Genomic DNA, 16,328 nt, shown 5'->3' on the forward strand with positions numbered 1-16,328 from the left:
AATCAGAGATAATGTGCTTCGTTTACAATTAACTGTTATAATTGTCTGGTGCATTCATAATGACAATGTATCTACCAATCAGGGTTTGCTGATTTGATTCCTCTTGGTATTCATGCAAAATATCCTGATGAGTGCATGACTAAAAGCTTTGACCCACTGTCTTTTATCAGCAAATCTTAAATTAACTGGCTGTGCTTTGTTTGCACGTGGCACTTGAGGCAGGATGCCCATTGCATTTGCCAAGTCTTTGTCATGACCTGTCTCAGTCTTGCGGTGCACTCCATAAACAAGGCTTTATTTGTTTTTGGACCCAGGATTGGAGGGAGCAGTGGATAGAGGATGCATTCTGGCGGTTTCTTTTCTCTCTTTTACTGCTTGTCATAATGTTCTTGTGGAGGCCGTCTGCAAATAACCAGAGGTACGTTCCCTGTTATCCATTGTGCAAGGTCTTGCCAATAGCACATTGAGTATCTGTACTCTGGGGGGAAAACAAGACCACACAAATATTGATACGGTTTAATGGGAGATTTAAAAACCTTGCGTGACATTCTGAATTATTCCCCCCACCCCCTGGTTTGCATCAGTCTCCACCCTTGATGTACACTGTACCAGAAACAAATTCATATTGGAATCAAAATCTGCACAGATTAGAGTTCCTTCACAGTTTAACTGCAAACTGTATAAAGACTTCAATCACTGTTTGAACTGACACCCTGTCGAAAGCACCCAACCAAGTTTTTAAGCTGCCTTCTTCAGTTAGCGATGCATCTCATGAAGTTATGGAGGTTTGCAGCATGAAACAGGCTCTTCAGTCCAACCTGTCCATGCCGCCCATTTTTCTCAATTTGCCTGCGTTTGGTCTATATCCCTCCATACCTATCCCATCTATGTACCTGTCCAAATGTTTCTTAAGTAGCAAAATGCTACTCGCCTCCTCCACTACCCTGTCAGCCCATTCCAGATACTCACCACCCTCTGGGTTAAACAATTGCCCCACAGGACATTTTTGTATCTCTTTCCTCTTACCTTCAACCTGTGCCGTCTAGTTTTAGACTCCTTTACCACGGGGGAGAAACTGTTGGCTATCTACCTTATCTATGCTTCTAATGATTTTGCAGATCTCCATAAGGTCATCCCTCAGTCTCTTACGCTTCAGGTGAAATTTTCCCAGCCTATCCAGCACCCCCCAAAACTCAAACCTTCTCGTCCAGGTAGCGTCCTGATAAATCTTTTCTGCACTTTTTCTAGTTTGATAATATCCTTTCTATAGTAAAGTGACCAGAACTGCGCACAGTACTCCAAATGTGGCCTTGTCAATGCTCTGATCAGCATTTGCAGAGGGAGTTTACCAAAATGTTACCATCGCTAAAGGATTCAGTTCACTGGAGAAAAGAGACATTGGGGTACTCCTTAAAACCGGAAAGTTTGCATGGAAATCTAATTGAGGGATTTGAAATACTGAAACTAAAACCAAAACTGTTTCCACTGACGAGGGTCGAACCAGAGTACAGATTTAAGGGAAAAGGCCACTGGAGGGAGATGTCCTGAATGTGCTGCTTGAAAGTTTGATGGAAGCAGTTTAAGTGGTAACTCCATCAAAGTATTTGGATAAACACTTGGAAAGAAATAATTTGCAGAGCTTTTAGGAGAAAACAGGGTGGTAGAGTCGATTGGTTTGCTGTTTGTGAGCTGATGCAAATATGCTGAGTCCAGTCTTCCATGCTGTGATTTTCTGTACGTGTGAAGTTACAGGTTTCCGTGATATTGCTATCCTTTATTGTTTTGCAGATATTCTTATTCTCCATTGGTAGATGAAGTTGATGATGAAGAGGAAGAGGAACAGTTGATCAGTGAGGCTTTTGGTGAGTTTGGCTGTTAATACGCCAAGGCACACAGGATAAATCTATAGTTACTCATTTTCCTTTCATGGCCTTGGTGTCTCAAAGCACCAAAGACCAATGCTGTAATTGATGTAGTTTCTTTTGTAGAGTTTGGAATCATGATATCTCGAGGTCACAAAAGATGCTGTATAAATGCTACTGTTACCTTTCTTTAATTTTCTCTTACATTCTTAAAAATTAATAAAATCCGAGGGACTCGCCTAGGAAATAACAATATTATGCTAAGTCTTGTTAATCTTGTAACGTCGTCCTTTCTAATTTGGACCAAAATTGGAATGTCTGTCTACAGACTAGTCAAGTCGGTAGGATACAATTCCTTGGTTATGATTACAGAAACCACTATCATTGCCCCTGGATATATCCTGTGCCTGGATATATCCCGTCCCATCAGCAGGGCAGGCTCACCAGAGGTAACAGAACAATGGTATACAGTCAGGAATGACCCTGGATGTCCTCAGCATGTCCTCTTAGGTCTTCAGGTCAAACATGGGTAAGAAAACATACTGTCACATGCTGTTACTCTTCATCCCTTTCCAAAGTTGATGAGTTAATACTCCTCTACGTTGAACACCCTTTGGAGAAATCTTTGAGGAGGAAAGATCACAAAATGTACTTTGGGTGAGGGACTTCAGTATTCATCTCCAAGTTGGCCCAACTGATCAAGCTATTTGAGTCCTAAAGAACACATCTGCTAGACCTGGCCTGTAGCAGGTGATGAGCGAAATGTATTCTTGATCTCATCCTCACCAGTCTACGTAGCAGATCGTACTATCAATGAGAGTGCTGGTGAAAGTGACTATTACACAATCTTTGTCGCGATAAAGTACTGCCTTCACAATGATAATGCATCATGTTGTATTGCATTATTACTATGCTAAATGGGACAGATTTGACAACTCAAAACCGAGCATCTACGATGCAATGCAAGTCATACGACTGGGATTGAACTTGCAACCTCACAACCCAGCAGATCACTTGTTCTGCCGTTAACATGAAGCTGGGAGATCAGCTCTGGTTGAATGAAGGGAACAGGAGGGCATATCAAGAGCAGCAGCAAGCATTCCTAAAACTGAGGCAAGCTGGGAAAACTACATCCCTGCAAAGGCTAAGGACCCTGAAAGCATAATATGAAAGGCTTTGTACTTAACAACTGTTTGTACCCCTTATTAAACTGTTCCATCATCCTGATTTAGATCTGTGTCACCATTCCTTCCCTATCCGTGTGTCAAAATCTTGCATCTTCCTTGCATCTATCCAACAATGTGGAAAATTGTTCAGGTGTGTCCTTTCTGCAAAAATACAGGACAAATCCAATGTGGCCAGTGTTATGGACCAGGCTAGATTCCTCAAAACATGTCAACAATGTAACCCAGACCCTAACTTTACTCGTTTTAAGCAGGTGTCGAGTGGATATTCCAGGAGAGATGCAGCTGGACCAACCACTTCGTTTCAAACAAAAAAGATTATATTGACAAGATTATTGAATGAAACAAACAAAAGAGAACAGAATAACTTAACCTGTCTGAAAACCCAGCAGATCATCCTAACTTAATGATGCTGTTCCAAATACTTGCAATAATCCCCATAAACCCTCCTAGGCACAAAAAGTTAAATCAAACATGGTCTTGAAGGAGAGATGTGAGAGAGAGAGAGTACCAACATAGGTCATCTTCTTTTGGTCTAGCAGCTTCAGAACACTACTATGCTAAAACCAGAGAAAAGCTGAACTGGGAGAATTGGCCACTCCCCTTTCATTGTACAAGTGAAGGTAGTATCTGTTAGCTATAATCAAATCAGCCCTTAAATCCTTCACAGACTCCAAAAAGTCTAAGTTGTCTTTTATAACCTCCCTGAAAGAAACCAAAGGGCAATGTAACCTTGTTTAAAGGAGCACCATCATCACAACCAGTACTGCCCTCAAGCCTAATCGATCATCAGTAAAGTTACAGAAGAAATATTTAGATTAGATTACTTACAGTGTGGCAACAGGCCCTTTGCCAACAAGTCCACACTGACGCCTCTGAAGAGCAACCACCCAGACCCATACTCCTACATTTGCCACTTCACCTAATACTACAGGCAATTTAGCATGGCCAATTCACCCTTACCTGCACATTTTTTGGACTGTGGGAGGAAACTGGAGAACCCGGAGGAAACCCACGCAGACACGGGGAGTATGTGCAAACTCCACACAGACAGTCGCCTGAGGCGGGAATTGAACCCGAGTCTCTGACGCTGTGAAGCAGCAGTGCTAACCACTGAGCCACCATGCTGCCCAAGTAATCACTAATGCTAATAAGTGGCAATTGCAGAGAAATAAACTACTTCCAGACATTCTGAGGAAGGGTCACTCTGATTTCCATCAACAGATGCTGCCAGACCTGTTGAGCTTTTCAAGCAACATCTGTTTCTGACGTTCAGTTTGTGTTCTGCGAGGACCATTTGGCTCTTTACCTCATTACAACCTTGATTCAAATGCAGACAAAAGATGAATTCCAGTGTAGAGGGGCAAGTCACTACCCTGTCAGCAAGACTGCATTTGACTGAATGTGGCATCAAGGACCCTAGCAGAGCTAGAGTCAGGAGGAAGCTAGGGAAAATTGTTCACTAGATGAAGTCATATCGAGGACAAAGAACAATGATTGTGGCTGTTGGAGGTCATTCATTTTAGTAGAAGGACTGCAGGAGTTGCTCAGGGTATGTTGTTTTTTAATTCATTCAGAGGATGTGGACATTGCTGCCCAGGTCAGCATTTACTGCCCAGCCCTAGGCAGCAATAAAAAGTCAACCATATTTCAGTGGGTCAGCAGTAACAGGTAAAACAGATAAGGGCAGCAGAATTTCTTCACTACAGTGAACCGGAGTAGTGTATCAGATGGGTTTTTCCAACAATCAGCAACAGTTTCATGGTCATTATTAGACTGTTAGTTCCAGATTTTTCTTGAATTCAATTTCCACTAACTGCCATGGTGGGATTTGAACTTGGGTTCTCAGAAACATTGCCTTGGTCTCTGGATTAATTAACTAGCCATTCATCATCATTACATGTGTCTTTTAGCTGAACTGCATTCAGTTTCGGGCTGATGTGTGTCACGTATGTTATGCGCCACTTAAATGCCAGCCAGTGACCCATCTAAGCATTGCCCTTTGACATTCAATGGCATGACCACAATACTCTAAATCCCCCACTGAAAACATGCTGAATGGTTTACCATTTGAAACTGATGAGAAGTCACTGGATTTGAATAATGTTCCTGTCCCTGTCACAATAATGTAGTTTTGAAGGAGCTAAGACTAATCTGAGTCTGGGTTGTAAGGTTGTTTGGTCACTGTCCCATTACTGCTTGTGGGGACATGTTCAGAAATTGGCTGCTGTCTTACAATAGTGAGAACACTTGAATTATTCATTACCAGTGAAGTACTTTTTGGACATTAAGGCCTTGGAAAGGGTTCTAGGTGTAAGTCTTTAATTTTCAGTCATGGTGTGTCCACGAAATGCAATGTCTAACAAATAACCCTCACTGCCAGTTACTAATGAGATTGCTAAGCAATTACGTGTTTGAAATGATTTGGTCACAACTACTGGTTTACCCAAGAGGGACAACAGTTTATAAATTTAAGCTGCGTTCACTATCTTCAATTCTTTGGCACCATTAATACTTTAATTATTTCTTCTATCTTCAGAGGGAATGAAGATAAGACCCATAAAATCGGAGTCTAATGGCGCAGTCAAACCCAACAAAATGGTGAGTCAGTTTTCATTGTTGCTATCCAGTGCAAAAAAACTTTTACTTTATCAGTTTGACCTTTGCTGTTGGTGTTCTCCCTACAGCCACTTTGAGACAACTTCAGTCTTTAACACTGCTTGCTTGTAACACAAGGGGGGGAAAAAAAGCATGGTTAGTCCATTTTAACTACATGAAATGTTGGGACCACTGTTCTGAGAAATGGTGACAACAGCATCATGTTGAATCTGTGCATGTGTCCACCAGTCTCTGTGAGCTTAATGTTTCCAATTGAGTGCAAAAGGAATCACTCTGCGCAGTTTCTGTGGGTGTATGCAAAACAGTTAGTGTGCCCCTGATATTCCACCACTTGGGGGTAAGATTTCCCCCTGTTCACTATGCATTAGCGAGGTAAGCGTGGGATTAAAAAGAAATGTTCTTAATTTATTCCAAAATAAGAAAATAAAAATGTTAATTCAAACACAGGCATTCTTAGGATTTCTTAGAAAATAAGATTCAGCCAAAATCTTCCTGTGCTGCCTGTAATGCTTTTAATATGCAGGACTGGAGCAAGCCTCATCTGCCCTCTCCATCATCAAACACTTGAGTCTATTTGTGACAATATACCATTATTGATCCACTTTGATAATTCAAGCCTGTATTAGTGTAAATAGGCTCAGTGGTTACACAGGTACAGCCATTCCTGAACTTTAAGAAGGCACTGTTACTTTTGCAAGATTGAAGATGATGATTTGGTGCTTATTCGGCTGGCCAGCTTACAAATAGCTGAAGCCAGGGAGCTGTGAAAAAGCATGGGGGAGCAAACAGTCTGTTCAGTTGGGCCTATTTGTTGCTCTGGATACCTTCATATCCTGGGTCTTCGTGTTACTCCCTGCAACCTGCCACACTACAGAGACTAGCATCCGTACAGAAATGTCAATCAGATGGAAAATAGTTACCAGTTCAATTTCCAAGTTAAAATACAACATTGGATTATCAAGTAAAATAAAACCAAGAACTACTGATGCTGGAAATCTGAAAGAAAAACAGGTTGCTGGAGAAACTGAGCAGGTCTGGCAACATAGTTCAGTAAGGAATTCGACAAAGTTCTGCATGGTAGACTGGTTAGCAAAGTTACATCAGTGGAATCTAGGGAGAGCTAGCCATTTGGATACAAAATTGGCTTGAAGGTAGGAGATGGTATTGTGGAGTGTTACTTTTCAAACTGGAGGCCTGTCCCCAGTGTCCTCAAGGATCGATGCTGGGTCCACTGCTTTTTGTCATTTATATAAACGATTTGGATGTGAACATAGGATGTATATTAGTAAGTTTGCAGATGACCGCAAAATTGGTGGTGTAGTGGACAGTGAAGAAGGGTATCTCAGAGTACAATGGGACATTGATCAAATGGGCCAAGGAGTGGCAGACGGAGTTTAATTTAGATAAATGTGAGGTGTTGCATTTTGGAAAGGCAAATCAGGGTAGGACTTTTATATGAAATGGTCAAGTCATTGGGTATTCTGCTGAACTGAAAGGCCTTGGGTTACAGGTTCATAGTTCCTAGAGGTGGCGTTGCAGGTGAACAGGCTAGTGAAGAAAGTGTTTGTCTTCATTGGTTAGTACATTGAGCATAGGAGTTGGACGTCATGTTGCAGCTGTACAGGACATTGGTTAGGCCATTTTAGGAACAGAGTTCAATTCTGGTCTCCCTGCTAAAGGAAAGATGTTGTTAAACTTAAAAGGGTGCGGAAGCGATTTACAAACATGTTGCTGGGACAGTGGAGTGTTTGAGCTATAAAGAGTGGCTGAACATGCTGAGACTATATTCCCTGGAGAGACAGATGCTGAAGGGTGACCTTTATAGAGGTTTATAAAATCATGATGCACATAGAAAGAATAAATAGGCAAGGTCTTTTTCCCAGGATAGGGGAGTCCAAAAGTAGAGGGTATAGGTTTTTAATGAGAGGGAAGAGATTTAAAAAGGACCTGAGGGGCAAAGTTTTCTCTCTCACGGTGGTGCGTGTATGGAACGAACTGGCAGAGGAAGTGGTGGAAGCTAATACAATTACAGCATTTAAAAGGCATCTGGATGGTTCTATGAATAGGAAGGGTTTAGAGGGATATGAGTTAAATGCTGGGCCAGATTAATTTCGGATATCTGGTCTGAATGGACGAGTTGGGCCAGAGTTCTCTCTGTGCTCTGCAACTCTGTCTGAGGAGAGAGCAGAGTTGAAGTTTCAGATTCAGTGAAGTGTTCTGAAGCTTCCAACTATATCTGTTTTTGGAGTATCAGATGATGTCCTGGACTGGAGAGGAATTTCTTGGGTTTTTCTCTCTATTGCCAGACTTAGGAAGACACGTGATTTTGAACATGGTGTAGAGAATGTATACATGAACCATCCTAGCTGTGTAGAACGTGCTGGCTGAGCTGAAAAACTTTTTTGTTGTTGCAGCCAAACCGACGTAATTGGTGAGCCAATGGGAAGTAAAGATCACTGACCCCTGTGCTGTAACATGAATGTTTGGATTTTTGCAGGATGAAGACCTCAAATGGGTCGAAGAGAATATCCCAGCCTCACTGACTGATGTGTAAGTCTCTTGTAGCTGATATCTCCACTCCTCCCCAACTGTCCCACCTTTGGTGTTTTGCGATTTCAGAGGGTTACCCATGTTTCTGCAGTTAATCTTTTGAGTCCAATATGACTCTTCAGAACAACTTAGTTTCTTCAGCCTAGTATGGAAACATATTCAAGTCCCACCATAGCAGATTTCAGTTCAATAAAATCTGGAATTAAAAGCTAGCTGTTAGAAAGCTAATGCCAACTCTCTAACCTCTGATAATTGTCTTAGAAATCAATCTGGTTTTACTGACGTCCTTTTTAGGGAAGGAAATCTGCTGTCCTCACTTGGTCTGAACTGCGTGTGACTCCAGAGCCACAGCAATGTAGTAGACTCCTAACTCTGTGAGAGAGCCTGACCAGTTCAAGGGTGGGCATCAAATACCGATCCCTGCAATCCTTGAAAGAATAAAAAGGAAACATAAATCAAGGCTGACCCACAAAAGTCACACAGAGGGAGCATTGTGGGGTGTCCAGTCTAAAAGATGAGATGTTAAACCAGGACCCTGTTTGCCACTGTGGGCGTTCTCCTCAATATTCATCTCTCAACCCAACTCATCGCTGATTGTTGGAGCTAAGGTTGTGTGTAGTGTTCCCAGTATTACACTACTGATTACACTTGGAAAAGGACTTAATTAATTTGCTAGGAATCTGAGGTCATGAAAGGCGCTATATAAATGCGTTGTTTTTACTCGGCCATATGGTGGCCAGCTATAAGGAGGTCTGAGGCCAAAGAATGGTTTTATTGCTGTTTCTTCATATGAATTTTAAATTTACAGGCTCTCCTGCCTGGTTTGGTGGTAATGTACTCAGTTTAAACTGACCCTACAGATTGAGCAGTGCCTATGACAGCATCGTGTGCACACTGGTTCCAACCTGTGTAGATCTAAGCTGTACAGACACGAAGGCCTCTGGTTTTAATGCTAATTTATGTACAGTTGTCTGATCTCAATGTGAGATGTCGACATAGATCTCTGTATCTTTGGATATGGAGTAGAAAAATTAACCAAGAGTTCTAGTCCAGGTTACTGTACAGTACAGAAGATGCATGTATATGAACAGGATTGGCCTCAACTGTGATGCCAGCCACAGTCATATAGCCTGCATTGTTCTGTCCAAACTGGCCATTTAGTGCTTTATGTCGTGATGCTCCACTGTGCCCATGCCTTTACAACACCATCTGAAATGCTGGATGTTATTCAGGTTGAAACTTCCTTGGGTGACAGGCACTATACATTTCAACCAAATTTCTATGAAGACAAAGGAAAGAGTTCTCACTTTAACAAGGGATTGATTAGTCTGTTATTTCTCTACAACTAGATTGTGGAACAGGTGGCTTGTGGGCCAGAATGTAGCGCATGGAGACTGTGTCTCTAGCCCCAGAGACTTGGTCAAGAGTGTGCTGCTGGTAAAGCACAGCAAGCCAGGCAGCATCCGAGAAGCAAGAGAATCAACGGTCAGGAAGGACTTATGCCTGAAGCGTTGATTCTCCTGCTCCTCGGACGCTGCCTGACCTGCTGTGCTTTCCCAGCAGCACGCTCTCGACTCTGATCTCCAGCATCTGCAGTCCTCACTTTCTCCCAGAGAGTTAGTCCATGATTTGCAGAAGAATGGACAAGAAAGTAGATTTAAATACGGCTGGAGAGTTGCTTCTCCAATCACAGGCTGCTGGCTCCCTGCATTTGCCAATGACGTGCTCCTTTAGCAGGCTGTTTTGGGCAGTGATAAGGAGTAGGACTGACAGCACCAATGTCTGTCTGGGCCAGCTTGGGCAAGGTGGACTGACGATGCATCCCAGTGTCCAGTGCAGTGAAAGAATCAAGCTGTGCAGACCCCGAGGAGGAGAACAGGGGAGCGAACAAGTTGAGGCAGGACAGTGTAAGTTCGGGACGGCAGGTTTAGTCAGAGTTTGGGAGGAATGATGGACTGCAGGATGGGGGGAGCCTGGGACATGTGGTGGAGAGAGGGGGGGATCACGGGGCGTGTGTGGTGTAGAGAGAGAGGGGACCTGGGGAGTGTGTGGTGGAGAGGGGGGGGACCTGGGGCGTGTGGTGGAGGGGGGGAACCTGGGGCGTGTGTGGTGGAGGGGCGTGTGTGGTGGAGGAGGGGGACATGGGGCGTGTGTGGTGGAGGGGGGGGACATGGGGCGTGTGTGGTGGAGAGGGGGGGGGGGACATGGGGCGTGTGCGGTGGAGAGAGGGGGGGGGACATGGGGCGTGTGCGGTGGAGAGAGGGGGGGGGGACATGGGGCGTGTGCGGTGGAGAGAGGGGGGGACATGGGGCGTGTGCGGTGGAGAGAGGGGGGGGGGACATGGGGCGTGTGCGGTGGAGAGAGGGGGGGGACATGGGGCGTGTGCGGTGGAGAGAGGGGGGGGGGACATGGGGCGTGTGCGGTGGAGGGGGGGGACATGGGGCGTGTGCGGTAGAGAGGGGGGGACATGGGGCGTGTGCGGTGGAGAGGGGGGGGGGGACATGGGGCGTGTGCGGTGGAGGGGGGGGGACATGGGGCGTGTGCGGTGGAGAGGGGGGGACATGGGGCGTGTGCGGTGGAGAGGGCCGGACATGGGGCGTGTGCGGTGGAGAGGGGGGGACATGGGGCGTGTGCGGTGGAGAGGGGGGGTCATGGGGCGTGTGTGGTGGAGGGGGGGGGACATGGGGCGTGTGCGGTGGAGGGGGGGGGACATGGGGCGTGTGCGGTGGAGGGGGGGGAGACATGGAGCGTGTGCAGTGGAGAGAGAGAGGGGGGGGACATGGGGCGTGTGTGGTGGAGGGGGGGGACATGGGGCGTGTGCGGTGGAGAGGGGGGGTCATGGGGCGTGTGCGGTGGAGAGGGGGGGTCATGGGGCGTGTGCGGTGGAGGGCGGGGAGGAGGGGGTACAGTGGGGGGGGGGGGTGTCTATGTGGTTGGGTATGTTCCTTCACCTGAGTACAACCTGCTGAGGTCTATGTCCTACTTTGCCAACTATTGATGACTGCTGAACAGAGACTCATCAATTGTTTTTCTTAACTTTGCTTCTTTATTTTCTCCCTCTTATTTTGTTTTCCAGTGCATTGCCAACCTTGCTGGATTCAGATGAGGTAAAATATCGCTTCTGTTGCCTGCTTTACTTTTAAGCATAACCGAAACAGAAATGGCTGGAAATGCTCAGCATGAGAGAAATGAGAGTTAATGTTTCAGATGGAGTGACCCTTCCTCAGAATGGAGTTAGCCTGGAACAGTTATCTTTAACTGTTCCATATTGAACTCTGCTAATGCCTCAGCACTAGATGAAGTGCCAGGAGATCCTGTTGCTCACAACTGAATGTGACTGAGCCCAACAGATACCAGCCTCTTGGCCTACATTCTAATCAGGGTAGAGTTGGTGGGTCTTAGCTGAGGTATGGGTAGGAGTGATATCACTAGAATTCCACAGCAATGGATAACCAGCCATGAACTACTGTCATTCCTGGGCAAAACTACAGCATTCAAGCCTCTCTACAGTGGAAACCAAGTGCAGTTTAGTGGTTCCAGTCCATATCTTATCTTTCACCTGAAGTAGCAAGGTGTGGTCAGGAATTTGGGATAATCTCTTATGTGGGGTGGGAGGGAAAAAAACATTTTAACATGTCAAAAGCACAAGGGGTAGAGTTTAAGTTTACCACAACAGGCAGTCTGGCTGCCGATCATACCCATTTCAGGAGGTGTTTCTTGCCCCCTTTGTGTTTGATGAATGTCGCTTGTTTTGCCAAATGCAAAAAACCGTTGCAAACAATGCAGTTGAGCAGCGTTGAAAACGTTGGTTCTTTCTGTTCAATTTTGATTTGAGAAAACAAATTAGAGAAATCATATTTGAATTCGTAATTTAGTGTGGTCTGATTGATGTACCCAGATCTATTATATCAGTGCCTCAGTCATGTATCTGTCAATAATTAAATCTTAAATGAGTGAAAATGGTGTAAAGATATACAGAAATGTATATTTCAAGTACAGATTTTATCAAATTAATATTTTGGAGCTTTTAAAATATTCTTTTGGTATAATTGCTCAAAAGAGTAAAGTTTAATGTTTAGCTACTCCTTGGAAGCCTGTCTGCAACTACATTTGGTGGAAAATCCCAACGGTGATTCTTTTGATTTCCAGGTGTGCTCCATTTTGAGGTTGTGCTCGCAGTGCAGAAAGTTTAGAAATGTGATTTGCGCTTAGAATTCCATTATCCATTGAGCGGTTTGTGCAGATTTTGGACTAAATCAAGGCAGACTCAACCATAGCTAACTAAACATTTGCAATTTTAATTCTAGTGATTCATTCAATTTTCTTTTGTCCTGTTTCAGGAAATAATGACGACCAAGTTTGAAATCTCCAAAATGGAATAACTGCTAATTGTTACAGGCAAAGCTTTACTTTTGAAATCCAAATCTTCTTCTGCGACAGATTTAACTTTTGGCTATTTTTATTTAAAAGAAAATGAAAGCACATCTGACTTTGTGGCTTTTTGAAAAGGCATGAAAACATCATTTTTTCATTTTGGAACCACTCGGCTAATCCGTTTTATGAAACTCTTGTTTTAAGCACTGCTTTTACTTTCACTCCATTCCTCCGAAACTCGGTTTAAATTCGATGAAATACCACCAGCAGAATTCTTTGGAGTCAAGGTGTTCTGTGCATGGGAGTGTGATGGACCGAGCTGGGCAAAGTAATTATGGTGCCAATGAAACCAGCCTGGCCATTGGAAAATATGTACCACCTGTATGTGAAGGTGGTTGGGCTGAATTTTTGGATATGGTACGTCCATGCCTGTCTATACACAAAATGCTTTTTGTTCATAACTAAAGACCAATATTAAAAAGGAACAAAGCCAATAATTTCAGCAATATTTAAGAGTACCAGAAAGGGCATAATACCCTCTATCCTTGTCGATCATGCATCTTTCTTGGAAGTGCTTGCCACTCACTGTTGGAGTCTGTAATTGAAAACCTATTTGCAAATGGTTTGCAAAGTGTACATTTTTGCCCAAAGTAGTGGCTGACCTCTGACCCAAGTCCATGATTACTTAACAGTTCAACTTGTGTGGCCTTCAAAAGGACACTTCTGCACCTTAACGGCATAATGTACTTGTTCTAACATGCTGCTTTCCTTCAAAAAAAGCCCACCTGAATCACATCAGGTGAGTTCTAGGTTGACCAATACACACTTAACTCAGTAATATGTCAGAGAAACCATTATTGTGAACTCTGAATTGTATGCTGGCATTTCATCCTCAGGATGCTCTGAGTCTCTAACAAGCTATGCATTACTCACATGTTAATGATGACTCCCCGTCTTGGGTGTTTTTCCTGCTGAAAGTTCATGGCTGACAGCAGTGACTGTGTGACTCTTGCCAACAAACCTTACAGTGTAGTATCTCTACAGGTGATTTATTTTTGGCCCTGTTCTTGGAGGCCCTGTTCTGAATGTTACAGGAGCAGATCACATAGCTCATACAAGACACTACTCTCCTCCCCACTGATGGCTGTTGGGAAACATGTGATCAAGAAGGTTAGGAACTTTCTCCCAACTGCCCTGGACATCTGGACACAACTGCTTGATTTGTGCTTTGATATTTTTTCTCCACTCTCTCCAATGCTGTTGCAGCAGCACATCAGCATGAGATGTTTCTGGATGGTCACCAGTCTCAAGTGTATGAATGTGTGCCCTGGCTTTAACAGCAATGTTCCTGGTGAAATAGCCAGTGAACACTACCTAAGCTGCTTTTGAGGTGAAATACCTCAGTCAAAATCGACATTTCATATTAAATTTACTTTTCCAAATATTTCAAGTGGGTGTCATCTTTGTTTTCCTCCCTGTTGCTCTAAATTGAGGGTTATTTCATTGAACTTCTCAACAGCAGCAGAACTTCCATCTGTAACTTTACCGTGGAAAGATTCATTGTGCAGTTTTCCTTCAGTTGTTCTAGCATCATTTTTTTGCATGAGTTTAAATAGGCCATGTTTTTCCCAGTACAAATTAGGGTCAGGATGGATTCAGGCCTCTGATGCCTTATTTGTGCATTGTTTTCCTCAAAACTTGAGTTTCAAAGCCTGTCCCTTGTAGGGAATTATATTATGCGTTGACTTATTTCACGATTTTATTAACACGTAGTTTGAGTTGTAGTTTATCCTTAGTCAGCAACAAGAAAACGGCTGTGGTTGATGCATCTGTTACTGGCTGGCAGCAATACGTTGTAAACTGGTCATAGAGAGGTCGCAAGTACAGCCACTGTGTAATCTGAAGCCCAAACTAAAGGTGGGAATTCCAAAGTGTGACTGTCCAGTACAAGCTGAGACTGATTCCAGATTGCACATAGTGCAGTTACACCCACAAAGATGTGCATGTGAACTGCTTACTGACTTCGCATCAGATAAACACAGCATTGGTATTGAAAGGTATTGTCAGCAGATTTGTACTGTTTCTATGAAGAATCAATAAATCATTTCATAAAATTGTGTCTTTAATGAAACAACTATTGTAGCTATATTTGGTGTTGCTATTTGAGGTAAATGAAGCACTGACTACTTTGGGCTCGTTATTCCTGTTCTGTGCAGCTGTCGCTAAAATGCATCAATTTTCATCTGTCTCCTTATCTGATGTGTGTAACAGCATTCTGCTGTTGAGGGCAGAAGTTCATTATTATACAATTACATGTTTGTAAAACGATATGCTTAAAAGGTACACTTCCAGCCAGGTTTCCATAGATTCAGGGCAGGAGTCCTGAATAAGTGCAGTTCAGATTTCAGTTACCTTGCTGTAAGCACTTGCTAGCAATATCTGCTTAATGGTGATCTCACTGGCCTAATAATCCGGAGGCCTGGGCTGGTCATCCAGGGGCCCAGACTAAGGATCTGTTTTCATGCTGTACATCTCAATGACTATGGGTTCGTATCCCACTGCAGCAACTGCTGGAATGTACATTTGAATAATAAATTTGTATTGGAAAGCTCATCTCAGTGATGGTGACCATGAAACCATCAGCAATTGATGTAAAAACCCACCAGATCAATACTATCCTTGGGGAAGGTCCAGATCTTTAGTAAAGGGGAACTCTGAGATAGCCTAGCAAGCAACTCAGTTCAAGTTAGAAATGAGTCTTAAATGATGGCTGTACCATTAATACCTCCATCCCCTGAAAGAATGATAAAAAGGCAAAGGTTTTAGATTCCTGTGGACTGTGGGTGATACTTGCTCAGGTGTCCATGTTGGAACAATGTGTTGTTTCCAGATCCTGGAAGAGGTCTAACCTCAGTCTGGGAGTCTTGCCAAGAGAACAGATGATTCAAACTGTACAATGAACAAAACTGCAGATGTTGGTCATCTGAAACACTGATGTGCTCAAGAAATTTGGCCATCTGTCAGTATCTGTGGAGAGAGAAACAGAATGAACGTTTCAAATCCTGTGACTGTTCATCAGAACATTCACAGGACTTGAAATGTTAACTTTCTCTCTCTCTCTCCACAGATGGAGCCAGACCTGAGTTTCTCCAGCACTTTGTTTTTTTGTGTTAAATAAGCGGTCTTTGACATTGTGAGACAGAGGACAGCAAGCTTCCAAATTTGGGAGGGGCAGGGGCAGCTCTGGTGACCTGGATGTTAGACTTCAAGTGCAGTCCCAAGCCCCTAAACTTGCATTTCGATCGGTGCGATGGCACAGTATTATGTTTTTGTAACATGATTGCAAATTGATAACTTGGGGCCAACTCAGCAACTGATCAGACACTATTCACTTGCAGTTGTATTGCAGAGACATCCTGGTTAACTGTGGTCACAAGCCATCACATGGTAACCTTTCTGATACTGTTGACCTGGACACCTTTTAGTTCCAAGGATGTAAAATGGATCTTTTCCCTTTTCTCTCTATCATCTGCCCCACCCTTTCCACCATCCCTTCGGTCACTGCATTCTGATAAAGTGAAACAGAAATTGTGTGGATTAAGTGCTAGGGTACTGCGTGGTATAGCACCATTTCATCCAAATCTCTCTGAATGCAAGTTTTCTTCAAGCACATCTACATTCTTAACAGGCTTTGATTATATTGACATGCAATGGGTCTGTAGTGTTTATTTTCTGTACT

The 16,328-nt window shown here is 43.6% G+C and overlaps 1 protein-coding gene across 2 annotated transcripts in view; it reads left to right on the top strand.

Annotated features, from left to right (window-relative positions):
• Positions 1-14,775, top strand: part of LOC132836748 (transmembrane protein 87A-like) — a 73,650-nt gene extending 58,875 nt beyond the window's left edge. For both annotated transcript variants that reach the window (XM_060856179.1, XM_060856180.1), the window contains 6 exons: positions 315-418; positions 1,789-1,862; positions 5,586-5,647; positions 8,163-8,215; positions 11,292-11,322; positions 12,556-14,775. In XM_060856179.1, coding sequence (XP_060712162.1) covers positions 315-418; positions 1,789-1,862; positions 5,586-5,647; positions 8,163-8,215; positions 11,292-11,322; positions 12,556-12,597 — 366 coding nt within the window. In that variant the 3' untranslated portion in view covers positions 12,598-14,775. The remainder of the gene's footprint in view (positions 1-314; positions 419-1,788; positions 1,863-5,585; positions 5,648-8,162; positions 8,216-11,291; positions 11,323-12,555) is intronic.
• Positions 14,776-16,328: the final 1,553 nt, after the last annotated feature.

This window comes from Hemiscyllium ocellatum, chromosome 47 (assembly GCF_020745735.1).
Source record: "Hemiscyllium ocellatum isolate sHemOce1 chromosome 47, sHemOce1.pat.X.cur, whole genome shotgun sequence".
In the NCBI taxonomy this organism is placed as follows: domain Eukaryota; kingdom Metazoa; phylum Chordata; class Chondrichthyes; order Orectolobiformes; family Hemiscylliidae; genus Hemiscyllium; species Hemiscyllium ocellatum.